This window comes from Entelurus aequoreus, linkage group LG03 (genome assembly GCF_033978785.1).
Source record: "Entelurus aequoreus isolate RoL-2023_Sb linkage group LG03, RoL_Eaeq_v1.1, whole genome shotgun sequence".
Classification (NCBI taxonomy): Eukaryota; Metazoa; Chordata; class Actinopteri; order Syngnathiformes; family Syngnathidae; genus Entelurus; species Entelurus aequoreus.
In genome coordinates, this window is record NC_084733.1 from 23,476,121 (window position 1) to 23,490,422 (window position 14,302).

A 14,302-nucleotide genomic window follows, 5' to 3' on the forward strand; every position below is an offset into this window, starting at 1 on the left:
GATGCCTTCGGGCTTTGCAATGAAAGTAAGAAGTAGATGTTTGAAATAGGCTCATTTATTCTGGTGTCTGTCTTGGGAATGTTCCATTTTCCACTTAAAGGGCTGTCTTCGAAGAGTGATTTGCCCTGAAACCGAACTGAAAGGGTTTACAGACCGGTAGTGTATCATGAGGTCAGGATCAAGGTTAGCAGTGGATGAATAACCGCTTTTTTGAATGCTAGGGGAACATTGCCAGAGGAAAGTGATACGTTAGTTAAGTACAGTTAGTTATCTACGGAACTCAAATAGTAATATATTTTATGGGAAATGACTGCCAGATTAATTTTCAGGAGGGAAAAATTCCTAAAGAGTGTATGTTAAATGCCGGTCATCTGAAGGATATGGGTCCTTTAAGAGAAAATTTTAATTTCAAGCCCCTGTCCTCATAGTGCCGCAAGCACCTGAAATCGCGACGGCTCACCCAGGTGAAGCAGCTCGGCATCGACAGAATCGTCGACATCCAGTTTGGCTCTGACGAGGCGGCCTATCACCTCATCGTGGAACTTTATGACCGGGTAGGACGGCGTTGTATGCATAAACGGACAATACAGTGTGTACCGTATGTCCATATGTTGTGTGTCTGCAGGGTAACATCATTCTTACAGACTACGAGTACACCATCTTGAACCTGCTGCGGTTTCGCACAGCCGAGGTTGAAGACGTCAAGATTGCCGTGAGAGAGCGCTACCCTGTGGAGAACGCTCGGCCCCCGGAACCACTCATCACTCTAGAACGGTAATCTATTTCCACATACTGTATAACACCGAGGATGTTTATCAACTCAACTGCAGAGAGTACAAGGCGTTCATTAGTGCTACAGGTTCTTTACATATTGATTTTTCTATTATTAAACTGTCTGTATCGTTACTTTATATTTCAGAATAAATTATGCTACTTACATAATAAATGTACTGTATGTAACAACTTGAATATGTGTAATACAAATGAAATATACAATATATTTTTACTGTGCAATGAAAAGTATTGTGTGTTTTTTATTCATCCAAAAATGTTTTCTGTTAAGGATCTAAAAATATTAATTCATCTGAAAATATTTAAAATAAAATACAATACTAGTCAAAAAATACATGCTTTTCATCTAACGATATATGTTGTTTTGCATTACAGCCCCAGTCATTATAAATTAAATCACCGCCATATGTTTTTTCTGAGAGGAAACAAATGTGTTTATTTTGTTGTGGGATGTTAAACAAGATTCTGGTGTGTATTTAAGCGGAGGCCGCTATTATTGTGTTGGTTTCATGCTCATTTTTAATTTCTACATGTAGACTCAGTGAAATCATCAGCAAAGCACCAAATGGAGATCAAGTGAAAAGGGTGCTGAACCCTCACCTTCGTAAGTAACCAGCAACAACATAATCCATTTCACTTCCTTTCAAATGAACTATATTGTTATGATCCAGTATGTTGTGACATTCTGCAGCGTACGGAGCCACTGTGATAGAACACTGTTTAATAGAAGCTGGACTGCCAGGCTCGGTCAAAGTTGACAGCGAAGTGGAGGTTTCCCAAGGTGTGGAGAGAGCCGACATTACGGATTATATTTATGTGAACTATTTATGTTTATTTTGATATTTAATATTATGTTTTTTAGTCGCACCTAAAATACTGGAAGCCCTGCAAATGGCTGAGACGTACATGGAAAAAACGGAGAACTTTAGCGGCAAAGTATTAATTGTGATTTTATTTTTTCCTTTTCCCTCCCCTGTTGTATATTTTAAAATTATTCTTTGCTTTACTGAAGGGCTTCATCATTCAGAAGAGTGAGAAAAAACCCAGCTTAATTCCAGGGAAAGCCAGTGAAGAGCTGCTCACGTGAGTTACTTCACACAATGCTATAATAAGTATGATGACTGTAGTAGTGCCTCAATTTACAAGCTTATTTGGTTCTTAACTCAAAACATTTGTATCTCAAACTGTCTCCCACTGAAATGAATTTAACTCAATTTAATTGGTGCTCGGCACCCCCCAAAACAGCACAATCCTAACATGTAACATGCCTTTTAAAAATAAAAACTAACTTTTAGATAAGGAATATCGTACCAAAAAAATTACTACAAACAACTACGGTATTTTTATGAAGTAATGTCATAATAATCTACAGTATTAACCTTTCTACTGTATTAACTTCCAGCTGCTCTGCCGTCAAACATGCCATCAGCAGCTTCTCCATAGTTTCATGGATGTCTGCTGTTTAGATATTATCTTAACATTCTTGGCTGGCGTTACTCATTTTGCGTCAGTATGGTGCAGACTAGCAGTGATTCGCTCAAATTCCTTTTCCAAATTGGCGACACGCTCGGTCATGTTTTTGATTATTTCTTTCCAAGTGGAGGAGTTCAAATGCCTCGGAGTCTTGTTCACGAGTAAAGGAAGAGTGGATTGTGACATTGACAGGTGGATCAGTACAGCGTCTGCAGTAATGGGGATCCTGTATCGATCTGTCGTGGTGAAGAAGTAGCTGAGCTGGAAGGCGAAGCTCTCAATTTACTGGTCAATCTACATTCCTATTCCTCACCTATGGTCATGAGCTTTGGGTTATGACCGAAAGGACAAGATCACAGGTAGAAGCGGCGGAAATGAGTTTCCTCCGTCCGGTGGCAGGGCTCTCCTTTAGAGATAGGGTAAGAATCTCTGTCATTTTGGAGGAGCTCAAAGTAAAGCCACTGCTCCTGCACACTGAGAGGAGTCCGATGAGGTGGTTAGGGTATCCGGTCATGATGCCCCCCCGAACGCCTCCCTGTGGAGGTATTTAGGGGAAAGTCCAACCGGTAGGAGGCCACAGGGAAGACTCAGGACATTTTAGAGAGACTATGTCTCCCGGCTGGCCTGGGAGTGCCTCGGGATCCCCCGGGAGGAGCTGGACGAAGTGACTGGGGAGAGGGAAGTCTGGGCTTCCCTGCTTAGGCTGCTGTCCCTGCGACCCGACCTCATGGAAAAAGATGGATGGATTGATGGATATTCATCAGCTTTACTGTCCTTCACACTCACTTTCTTCGTTCCCATGGTTGGAAAACAAAGTTACGCCAATCGCTAGCTATAAGATAGTGTTAGTCAATAAAACCAAATGTTTTGGTTGGCTCTTACAGGGTTCACTCACTGTGACATTCCGTATTTTAGTTTGATGAGTTCAATCACGGGCTCGGAATCTTTCTGTGTTGAGTTTGCATGTTCTCTCCGTGACTGCGTGGGTTCCCTCCGGGTACTCCAGCTTCCTCCCACCTCCAAAAACATGCACCTGGAGATAGGTTGATTGGCAACACTAAATGGTCCCTAGTGTGTGAATGTGAGTGTGAATGTTGTCTGTTTATCTGTGTTGGCCCTGTGATGAGGTGGCGACTTGTCCAGGGTGTACCCTGACTTCCGCCTGAATGCAGCTGAGATAGGCTCCAGCACCCCCCGCGACCCCAAAAGGGACAAGCGGTAGAAAATGGATGGATGGATGGAGTTCTGTAACTTAGCGCTTAAAGGGGGACCTATCAGGCAAAAACAACTTTTCTTACTTATTGGTACCTGTTTTTGTGTATTTGGGATCTGCCTTAGTCCCAAAAATTTGAAATCAAAACATGGAGGTATTGCTGAGATATTTAAAAAACAATCTTGCCGTCCTTTATACTTCCTCCAAACGAGCCATTTGGAATTTGACCCATGTGTGGCGTATTTCCCATTGGTGACGTCAGCGGATATATGATAGAGATTTACCCAAAGAGCTTTGCGCGAGTCTACCATTGTAGTCTAACATTGTAGTCAATAAGCTCCTTCTTTTTCTCTATCCTTTGTTGTGGGGCAGACTGGCTCGTACATGCACATGCATCCTCCGCTGTTACCATTTCTAATACAAAGTAGTGTATAGTTCAAACTTATATCTGTCAGTAGACTCACTATAGAAGCGCTAAAAACTACAACAAGGCTGACGGGGAGAAGAGGCAGTGGAAGTGGAGGCACGTAAATAAGACCGCCCACAAAATGGCTCATCCTGAATTGAGGGTCAGAAAGCGGCTGGAAGATGGTCTGTAAAACATAATCTATGCAACATTTTGAATAAAGAACCACCCTTACATGTTGTGTAGACCACAAAGAAGTATATAGAAAAAACATAGAATGACCCCTTTGACTCAAAACACTTGTACCGGTATATCAAATTAGCATCTTCCATTTAAATTAATTGAACTCAATTTAATTGGTGCTTGGCCCCACTCTATAACAGCACCATTTTGACACGTGACATGGCCTTTTAAAAATAATAATGAACAGCATTCACCAAAGTACTTCTGATTCTGATACTGATTGGATAGTGAACTTCTACAGTATCTCCTTCTAGCTGCTTTTCTGTCAAATACACCATCTGAAGCTTTTCCATATTTAATAGATAAATGGCTGCCGTTTAGATATGGTTTTGACATCCTATGCTGGCGTTATTGACTCATTCTGCTTTAGTATGGTGCAATCTAGCAATGATACGCTCAAATTGTGTGTTTTTGTTTTTGATGATTTTTTTCTTTAAAGTACCAGTACAGTGGAAAAACAAGTTTCCTCTATTTTGAAGCTATTATCATATATATCTGATGTATGGCACCGAAAGACTCACAAAGTTTGTGAGTAAATAGATATGCTCGAAGTAGTATCAATCCCACGGAGATTCCCAAGCCATTGTAAGAGATAATGAGCTAGCCAGACATGTCATCGCGTGACGTAGAGGTAGGAACCACAGATCCCTTCATCACCAACAACGATGCAATTTATTCAGATTTTGTGGGAGCCATTAACAACTATTTTTGGACAAATGATGGTCCAGAACCATATATTTTTTATCCTGAATATAAGGAGGGTGAGCTTCAAGTTTTAGAAACTCTGATTAACAGATCCAGATTTAGTGAAACACTAAGCATCATGCAGCTGTATCGCTAAGTGCTAAACAAGAAATACAAACTATAACATAATACAATTATTGCTTACTGTACAATGTCTGCTCTCACTGTGATGACGACTGATAGGATGTCCATATCTTCCAGTTTAGATGAATAATTAACTTTAATCCATACAAAGGGTTAAAAAAATTGCTGCTGACACTGTCTTCTGTTATAGTGTGTTTGTCTCCATTTGTAGGTATAAATTGAATGTCACAGATGAACGACTTCTAGACTCATGGTTAAAACCTCCTATTATCCAGATGAGAGGCATGATTTATAATCTAGAATAACTTTGACGAGCCGAGTCGCGATGCAGCAGTAGCAGAAACGGCAGCAAACAAGACATCACCGGCTCAATGCTGCCGTGCTGCATGAGCTTCTTTTTCTTCTTTACAGTTTTGCAGCAGTTTGCATCCATACATGTTGCGTTACTGCCATCTTTAGTTTCATTTTATAATTACAGAGCCCCCATTGACTCCTTATTTGTTAGTTGACTTTTTATATAGTTATTTATTTAAGACTTAGAATGCACAAACAAAGAAAAACACATGTGTTCATGTCTTATATAGAGATTGTGAATGATATTTTTTGCGTATTTCCAGTATGACTGATCTGATACTATGGTCAGAGTGCAGAAGCGTTCCTTCAGTGACGTCTATCTCCGGAAAGAGCTGAAGGTATTCGGAGCGGAATATTCAAAATGGCTGTCTGAATTTTGGGGCATTTTGTGACGTTTAGATGGTATTTTTACATACTTTGCGACTTTTTGATTTACCATGAATTGATTAACGTGAACCCCGACTTAAACAAGTTGAAAAACTTTTTCGGGTGTTACCATTTAGTGGTCAATTGTACGGAATATGTACTGTACTGTGCAATCTACTAATACAAGTTTCAATCAATCAAACAATCAATTGTAAATACAATTGGATATGGTTTAATGGATACAATGAAACACAATTAATCATATAAAGTCAACTTGTTTTTCAACTCTACTGGCACTTTAATTCAGTGAATATCATCTACTTCATCTTCTCAGCATTGTACACTCTTCTCCCATGGTTGGAAAACAGATTTATGTCGATCTCTTCCTATAAGCTAATGGTAGCAAGTAAGACCAGATGTTATGGTCGGATCGTACGGAATTTATTGTTACATTTGCTACGCCAATTAATGGCGGGGATGCTTGTAAATCAAATTTTTGCTTGCAACTTAAAGCATAACAAATAGCTCAGAGACAGCTTTTCCCCTAAAACACTCCTAAGTTGGAGCACTTTGAAATTGAGGTACCACTATACTGTTTACAGTAAAAGGATGCGACACTGAAGTTTGCGTGATAAACTTTTTGAGATGCATAATGATCAGTGTTGGGTTAGTTACTGAAAACCAGTAACTAGTTACAATTACTAGTTACTTTATTTCAAAAGTAACTCAGTTACTAACTCAGTTACTTACACCAAAATTAATGCGTTACTGTGAAAAGTAACTATTTAGTTACTTCTTTTCCCCCCCCTTTTTTTAAGGCTCCCATTAATGCCCTTTTAGCCTTCATTTCAGTACTGTTATTGCACTGGAGAATAATACAATGTGTTGATCAACTTGACATGCATTTGCATCACTGAACTCAGAAAGCAATGTGGTCTACATACAACACACAAAGACAAAGATATGTTTCAAAGGGCCAATTTATTTCAGGCCAGAAAAAATTGACAAAACTATTTTAAATAGCTGCAACATAATGGCACTTTAACTTTAACTCTAAGTAGATAGGATCTTTGATCCAAGACACAACTTACATTTAACTAAAATGTTATTTTCTTTGTGCTCGACAAAAGAAAAGTATTGAGAATGTCTCCATGTTAAAAAACTCGACTTCTGGCTTTGCCATGATGTCTTGTTAGTTGTTATGAGAGTAGCGTGTGTGTGTGTGTGTGTGTGTGTGTGTGTGTGTGTGTGTGTGTGTGTGTGTGTGTGTGTGTGTGTGTGTGTGTGTGTGGCCCTTTAAGATATGACAGCATGAGAGGTGAGTGACGTCGGTGAGTGAGTGGGCGAGAGAGGTGAGGGAGCGGCGACAGTGAGTGCGTGTAGGTGCTCTAGCTTGGTGGATGGCTGCGTGCAATAAAGTCACAAAGTTGCAACAAACCGCCGGGCTCGTCATTCACCCTCAGCTGTAAAGACCCTCTTCCGGGTAAAGTGAAGGTTGTTAGACCCGAAGTACGGCTCTGGAGGAACGTCTCCCCTCCGGGGAGGCGTGCTTTCTGTGGGTGGGGTAAAGCACGCCTCTTCTTTTCCACCGGAGCGCTCCAATAAAACACACTCAGATCTTCAGTTTCTAGCCGATACTACATACAAATAACGTAAAATAACGCAGTAACGCATCATGCAGTAACGGTAACTGAGTTACTGTATATAAAAAAATAACGCGTTAGATTACTAGTTACCGCCGAAACTAATGGCGTTACAGTAACGCGTTACTTAGTAACACGTTAGTCCCAACACTGATAATGATGATGATGAATACAAATGTGCATGTTTAATCATAGTTGGAAGTATGTAATCCAATCAAATTATTGATACTTATTTACTGATAAGATAAGATGCAGACAAATCCAACCTGATAACACAATATGCTTTACACAGCTATGATGAATTCCACCCGTTCCTCTTTGCCCAGCATTTAAAAAACCCTTACTTGGAATTTGATACTTTTAACAAGGTAAATACTCCCAAGTTATCACATTTCATCTCCACTACTATTCTACCGCACCGATCTCTTGTGATGTCGTCTTTTCAGGCAGTAGATGAGTTCTTTTCTAAGATGGAGAGCCAGAGGATCGACATGAAAGCTTTGCAGCAGGAGAAGCAAGCCTTGAAGAAGCTGGAGAATGTCAAAAAGGACCACGAGCAAAGACTGGAGGCCTTGCATCAAGTTCAGGTAAAGTCGTAATACCGGCTTTAAAAAGTCAAGCTCCGCCAGGACATGTTTTTTGTGTTGCTAACAGGAAGTGGACAGAGTGAAAGGTGAGCTGGTGGAGATGAACCTGACGGTGGTTGATCGGGCGCTGCAGGTGATCCGCAGTGCCCTGGCCAACCAGGTGGACTGGACGGAGATCGGCGTGCTCGTCAAGGAAGCGCAAGCCGCTGGCGATCCTGTGGCGTGTGCCATCAAGGAGCTGAAGCTGAAGACCAACCACATCACCATGCTTTTAAAGTGAGACCCTACACAATCAGTGCACAACAAAATGGCTATAAATCATCCTTTTTAATGAAATCTAGGAATCCTTACATCACTGAGGAAGAGCAGGAGGAGGAAGCCGTTAAGGAGTCCAACGAGGACAAGGGGAAGAAAAACAAAAATAAAGACAAAGGACAGAACAAGAAGCTGCAGAGGAACAAGCCCACGTTGGTGGATGTGGATATTGGCCTGTCAGCCTACGCCAATGCCAAAAAGTCAGTACAGATTAATAACTATAGTTGATCCCCACCGGCCTATTGCGGGGTTGATGATCCGAGACCCCCTTGTGATTAGTAAAAAAATACACATAATGGACATAAAAACAGCTATTTTTTACACTAAGCCCTATACCAGGGGTTTCCAACCAGTAGCTCGCCTGTTGATTTTAAGTAGCTCACAAAAGGATCAAAGAATATTTCCTTAAACTCTTTGTATTATTATCATAACTGTTCAATTCAGACATGATGCCTCTATTTAATTACAAATTACCACAAGCTAGCACAAAGACAATGACCACACATTTGTTTTCTGATAAAAGTTCAATTTAAAATGTTGCCAGTCATATAATTCATTTTTTTGTAAAAGTAGCTATGTATATAAACTGAACTAGAAAGAAATGCATACTGAAATACTGATTAAATTATTATTATTTTTTGTAACACAAAGGTGGGGTATGTTGGCGTGACCCTAGGATGCAGTGATAGTAGGTGACGCACCTCCTGGTACCCTAGCACCTCCAAAACCCTCAAATCTAAACTGCAAACATCTCAGAACAAGCTAGTCAGGTTACTGCTAGACCTCCACCCCAGATCCCACCTCACTCCTACCCACTTCTCTAAAGTGGGCTGGCTCAAGGTGGAGGAGAGAGTTAAACAACTTGCACTGAGCCTAGTCTATAAAATCCGCTACACCTCCCTGATACCGAAGTACATGTCAAACTACTTCCTTAACGTAAATGACCGCCATAACCACAACACCAGGGGGAGCTCCACTAACCACGTTAAACCCAGATTCCGAGCTAACAAAGGTCTTAACTCATTCTCTTTCTATGCCACATCAATGTGGAATGCGCTCCCAACAGGTATAAAAGAAAGGGCATCTCTATCCTCCTTCAAAACCGCAATAAAAGTTCACCTCCAGGCAGCTACAACCCTAAACTAACACCCTCCCTGGATTGCTAATAATCAAATGTAAACAATCAAATGCAGATACTTTTTCTTATGCCTTCTGATCTCTCTCTCTCTCTCTTTCTCTCTCTCTCTCTCTCTCTCTCTCTCTGTCTCTCTCTCTATATATTCACTACTTGATGTCCATATCCTACCCCCCCCCCCCCCACACACACACACACACACACCCCTGATTGTAAATAATGTAAATAATTCATTGTGATTATCTTGTGTGATGACTGTATTATGATGATAGTATATATGATAGTATATATCTGTATCATGAATCAATTTAAGTGGACCCCGACTTAAACAAGTTGAAAAACGTATTCGGGTGTTACCATTTAGTGGTCAATTGTACGGAATATGTACTTCACTGTGCAACCTACTAATAAAAGTCTCAATCAATCAATCAAACGTGCAGGTTAAAGAATTAAATTATTTACTTTGAGAGAGAAAATGTTAGTGCAAGACACGTAGGAGCAGCAGGGTAATACATGCACTCTGACAAAAAGCCAATAATGCAGCGCTAGAAAGGAGCGACAGCCGGACCTAAATAGGCTTGATTGGTAATAGAAAACAGGTGTACTGGCATGAGACCAAACAGAAAGCAAAGGTTTAGCAAAACAAGGGGTAAGGCAGGAAGTAAAACCAAAATAAGAGCACGAGGACAGGAAATCATACAGAACATAAGATAATAACTAACAAAGTCTGTCATGTAGGATCATGACATTGTAGATACCAACATTTTGACAAAAAATTAATAAAGTGTCATCCAGAGGGGATCAGCGTTTGTGATTGGCATTAAAAGGCATTACTCGCCAATGGGGATCACACACTTTTTCACAAAAAATGGCTAATACTAATCACTGTAAGGATTCTGACCCTATGTACCATATTTGTTATGATAAGGTGTTTATTAGTGGGGAGCATAATGCACTTTTATAGTAGTACGATGCTATATTTATAAATAATGACACTCAATTTAGATAAAATGTACATTACAATAGAACAGTGTTTTTCAAACACTGTTCCGCAGCACACCAGTGTACCGTGAGATATTGTCTGGTGTGCCGTGGGAGATCATGCAATTTCACTTAATTGGGTTAAAAATATTTTTTGCAAACCAGTAATTATAATCTGCAAATGTGCCGTTGTTGAGTGTCTGTGCTGCCTAGAGCTCAGCAGAGTAACCGTGTAATTCTCTTCCATATCAGTAGGTGGCAGCAGGTAGCTAATTACTTTGTAGATGTCGGGAACGGCGACGGTGGTTTGCAGGTAAAAAGGTATCTAACGCTTAAACCAAAAATAAACAAAAGGCGAGTGCCGCTAAGAAAAAGCATTGAAGCTTAGGGATGGCTATGCAAAACGAAGCTAAAACTGAACTGGCTGCAAAGTAAACAAAAACAGAATGCTGGACAACAGCAAAGACTTTCCGCGGGTGGAGCAGACGGTATCCACAAAGTGCGTCCGTACATGCCATGACAATCAACACCAAAATAGGAGTGCCAGAGAATAACAAACACTACACAGGAAAAACTCAAAAGAAGTCACGGCATGATGTGACAGGTCGTGACAGTACACCTACTGGTACTTTGAGACGGAGCTATAATGACGCATGGTTGGTTATGGTTTGAATTTATATCCAACAATTGCGAGAACGGCTTTTTACTGTCAATATCAGCTGCTGAGTTTCATTTTTTAATGTTTTCTGCTGGTGGTGTGCCTCAGGATTTTTTCAATGAAAAAAATGTGCCTTGGCTCAGAAAAGGTTGAAAAACACTGCCATAGAAAGGCGTTGCTAGTCATAACCAGATTATTCTCCCCTACATTCCATAATAACATGTACATACAGCAACATTTTGTCTTTGAAATGCACAATAAACACCAGCTTTACAAATGCCATGCCAGGAGCAGCACACAGTGCTATTAGTCGTAATAAATGTATGATATTTATTTATTCAGATTCTATGACTGCAAGCGCAGTGCTGCAAAGAAGGAGCAGAAAACCATCCAAGCAGCAGATAAGGTAAAATAGAAAACAAAGTCAACTCTCTCCAAACGTACAGTCAATGCCCACTGAAAATGTTCCACTGACTCCACACAAGGCCATGAAATCAGCAGAGAAAAAAACCCACCAAACCTTGAAAGAAGTCCAGACGGTGACTACCATTCAGAAGGCCAGGAAGGTCTATTGGTGGGTGGCGGTTTCACAGCTGCTGATTGCGCGTGTCTACGAGGTCACGGTAGACAATTGTCTGTGTCGTCCTCCTTTTTTGGCAGGTTTGAAAAGTTCTTGTGGTTTATCACCTCGGAGAACTACCTCGTCATCGCAGGAAGGGACCAGCAGCAGAACGAGATAATCGTCAAGCGCTACCTGCGGGCTGGTAAGGAATATTACTAATTCAGAAGTTGTTAGTTCTCTTAATTCATTGTCACAATCTGCCATTTGTTGCTAGGCGACATCTACGTCCATGCTGACCTCCACGGTGCAACCAGCTGCATTATCAAGAACCCCTCAGGTCAGTCTGTTTGTCTCCTGATTGTCTACACTGTAAATTTAGGAAGTTATGGTAATTCCTAATGAAGATATTCATCTTTGCTGCAGGTAATCCCATCCCCCCTCGCACCCTGACAGAGGCGGGCACCATGTCTGTGTGCTACAGCGCCGCCTGGGATGCTAAGATAGTCACCAGCGCTTGGTGGGTCCACCATCATCAGGTGAGACCAGTATAACAAGAAATTAGTTTATCTGTTGGATGTCAGACGTGTACAAAGTACGACCCGCTGTGTCTTTGTATTTTTACTTTATGGGCCGGCTGTACATTGTAGAAATGTAGAAACCCCAGCAAAAATGGGGAAAAATAGAGTGAAAAGGTTTGTTAAGAAAACAAGCTAAAATGTTCATCCTCATTAGAAATAGTAACAAAAAGCTTTGTCTTAAAAAAAGTTATGTCTCTATTGAATTTTGTGTATGCAACCCTCAGTGGAAAAGGTTTGGACACCCCTGATGTATACCGTATTCTTTGGACTATAAGTCGCAGTTTTTTTCATAGTTTGGCCGGGGGTGCGAGTTATACTCAGGAGCGACTTATGTGTGAAATTATTAACACATTACCGTAAAATATCAAATAATGTTGTTTAGCTCATTCACGTAAGAGACTAGACGTATAAGATTTCATCGGATTTAGCGATTAGGAGTGACAGATTGTTTGGTAAACGTATAGCATGTTCTATATGTTATAGTTATTTGAATGACTCTTACCATAATATGTTACGTTAACAAACCAGGGACATTCTCAGTTGGTTATTTATGCATCATATAACGTACACTTATTCAGCCTGTTGTTCACTATTCTTTATTTATTTTAAATTGCCTTTCAAATGTCTATTCTTGGTGTTGGGTTTTATCAAATACATTTCCCCCAAAAATGCGACTTATACTCCAGTGCGACTTATATATGTTTTTTTCCTTCTTTATTATGCATTTTCGGCAGGTGCGACTTATACTCCAAAAAATACGGTATATATGTGTACAAAGAAACCGCATAAATTAAATTATTTTACTCTAAAAAAAGACAGTACCTATGTATGTACGGCATAGTTTGTTTTATTTGAGACTTTTCTTTCATTTTTTGTTTTATTAATTTAATTAATCAATGTAGTTTTTTTTTTCATGTGTGTTTTTTTGTGTTATTTTAAATTTATGTCATGGAGAAAACAGTTACTAAAAATAGCCTGGCAAAGTATTTTTCTTCAACTCGCAAAAATAAATCCATCCTAAATTTTATTTTTACAAGACAGTTTTAATTTTATTATGAAAAAATATGCAATAATAATAATATTTCTTATAATATAATGGAAAAAAATCATTACGTAATGTACAAAAATATAAAATATAATTACATTTTGTACAATTATACATATTTTTGTGTAATATTTTTATTGAAAAATATGACATGATTTTAACTTGACTATTGATAAAATTGTTGAATTTGATCTTTTCTTTACTCTACAAAACAAAATATCTTTCATTTAACAACAAACCTAAACCCAGGAAATAAATACATGAAAAAAATATGATTAATGTTTATGGATCATAAAGTGCTTGTTGGATGCAGAAATACAAACTATGTCTGTAAAACTCATGTTACATAACAGAGCTGTGTATTTTTTTAGCATATCGTATTTTATAAATGCAGTATGATAATTATTTTGAGGTAGTATGTTGTAAAGGGCTGAAAGTGTGTATGATTTATTGATTCCAAGTGTTGCTGTTGTTGTAGGTGTCCAAGACAGCACCTACAGGAGAGTACCTGACCACTGGTAGCTTCATGATTCGAGGTATGACAAATGAATTCATATTTTAACACCCCTACTCAACAAAATGCTGAATCAATGCTTACTTTTGTCCTCAGGGAAGAAAAACTATCTTCCACCTTCCTACTTGATCATGGGCTTTGGCTTCCTCTTCAAGGTAAACGCACAAGCGTGTGTGTTAAAGCGTGTGTACGTCCAACATTTGTGTTGCAGGTGGACGAGCAGTGTGTGTTTCGGCACAGAGGCGAGCGTAAAGTAAAGACGGTGGAGGAGGACATGGAGGAGGTGGCCAACAGAACTGCTGAGCTGTTAGAGGAAGGGGAGGAGCTGATTGGTGCGTGTCCTATGGTGTTATGTTAACGTGCTAGCATCAGAAGACTGAGCGCATTGCCCTAGCAGGTGACGATAGCGGTGGTGAGGATGAAGCAGGAGGAGAGGAGGAGGAAAATAAGCTGCAGGTTGACGATGTGGAGGATACGAGGGGTAACGACTCGGAGGCAGAGGCGAGTGAAGAATTGAGCTACCCTGATACCACCATCGCCCTCACTCATCTGCAACCCAACAGGTACTGAAAGCATCGTCTTCCAAACACATCATGATAACTCGTATTG

The 14,302-nt window shown here is 40.0% G+C and overlaps 1 protein-coding gene across 3 annotated transcripts in view; it reads left to right on the top strand.

Annotated features, from left to right (window-relative positions):
• The window catches only part of LOC133646286 (ribosome quality control complex subunit NEMF-like), a 30,719-nt gene that overhangs the window by 3,395 nt on the left and 13,022 nt on the right, over window positions 1–14,302 (top strand). For all 3 annotated transcript variants that reach the window (XM_062041493.1, XM_062041491.1, XM_062041492.1), the window contains exons 3-22: window positions 1–25; window positions 429–554; window positions 626–774; window positions 1,329–1,396; window positions 1,484–1,573; window positions 1,655–1,728; window positions 1,805–1,875; window positions 7,611–7,686; window positions 7,765–7,905; window positions 7,973–8,181; window positions 8,247–8,420; window positions 11,337–11,400; window positions 11,480–11,568; window positions 11,655–11,758; window positions 11,831–11,893; window positions 11,980–12,092; window positions 13,658–13,715; window positions 13,790–13,848; window positions 13,905–14,025; window positions 14,091–14,256. The exon at window positions 1–25 is cut by the window's left edge and continues 78 nt beyond it. In XM_062041493.1, the coding sequence (XP_061897477.1) occupies window positions 1–25; window positions 429–554; window positions 626–774; window positions 1,329–1,396; window positions 1,484–1,573; window positions 1,655–1,728; window positions 1,805–1,875; window positions 7,611–7,686; window positions 7,765–7,905; window positions 7,973–8,181; window positions 8,247–8,420; window positions 11,337–11,400; window positions 11,480–11,568; window positions 11,655–11,758; window positions 11,831–11,893; window positions 11,980–12,092; window positions 13,658–13,715; window positions 13,790–13,848; window positions 13,905–14,025; window positions 14,091–14,256 (2,040 nt within the window). The remainder of the gene's footprint in view (window positions 26–428; window positions 555–625; window positions 775–1,328; window positions 1,397–1,483; window positions 1,574–1,654; window positions 1,729–1,804; window positions 1,876–7,610; window positions 7,687–7,764; window positions 7,906–7,972; window positions 8,182–8,246; window positions 8,421–11,336; window positions 11,401–11,479; window positions 11,569–11,654; window positions 11,759–11,830; window positions 11,894–11,979; window positions 12,093–13,657; window positions 13,716–13,789; window positions 13,849–13,904; window positions 14,026–14,090; window positions 14,257–14,302) is intronic.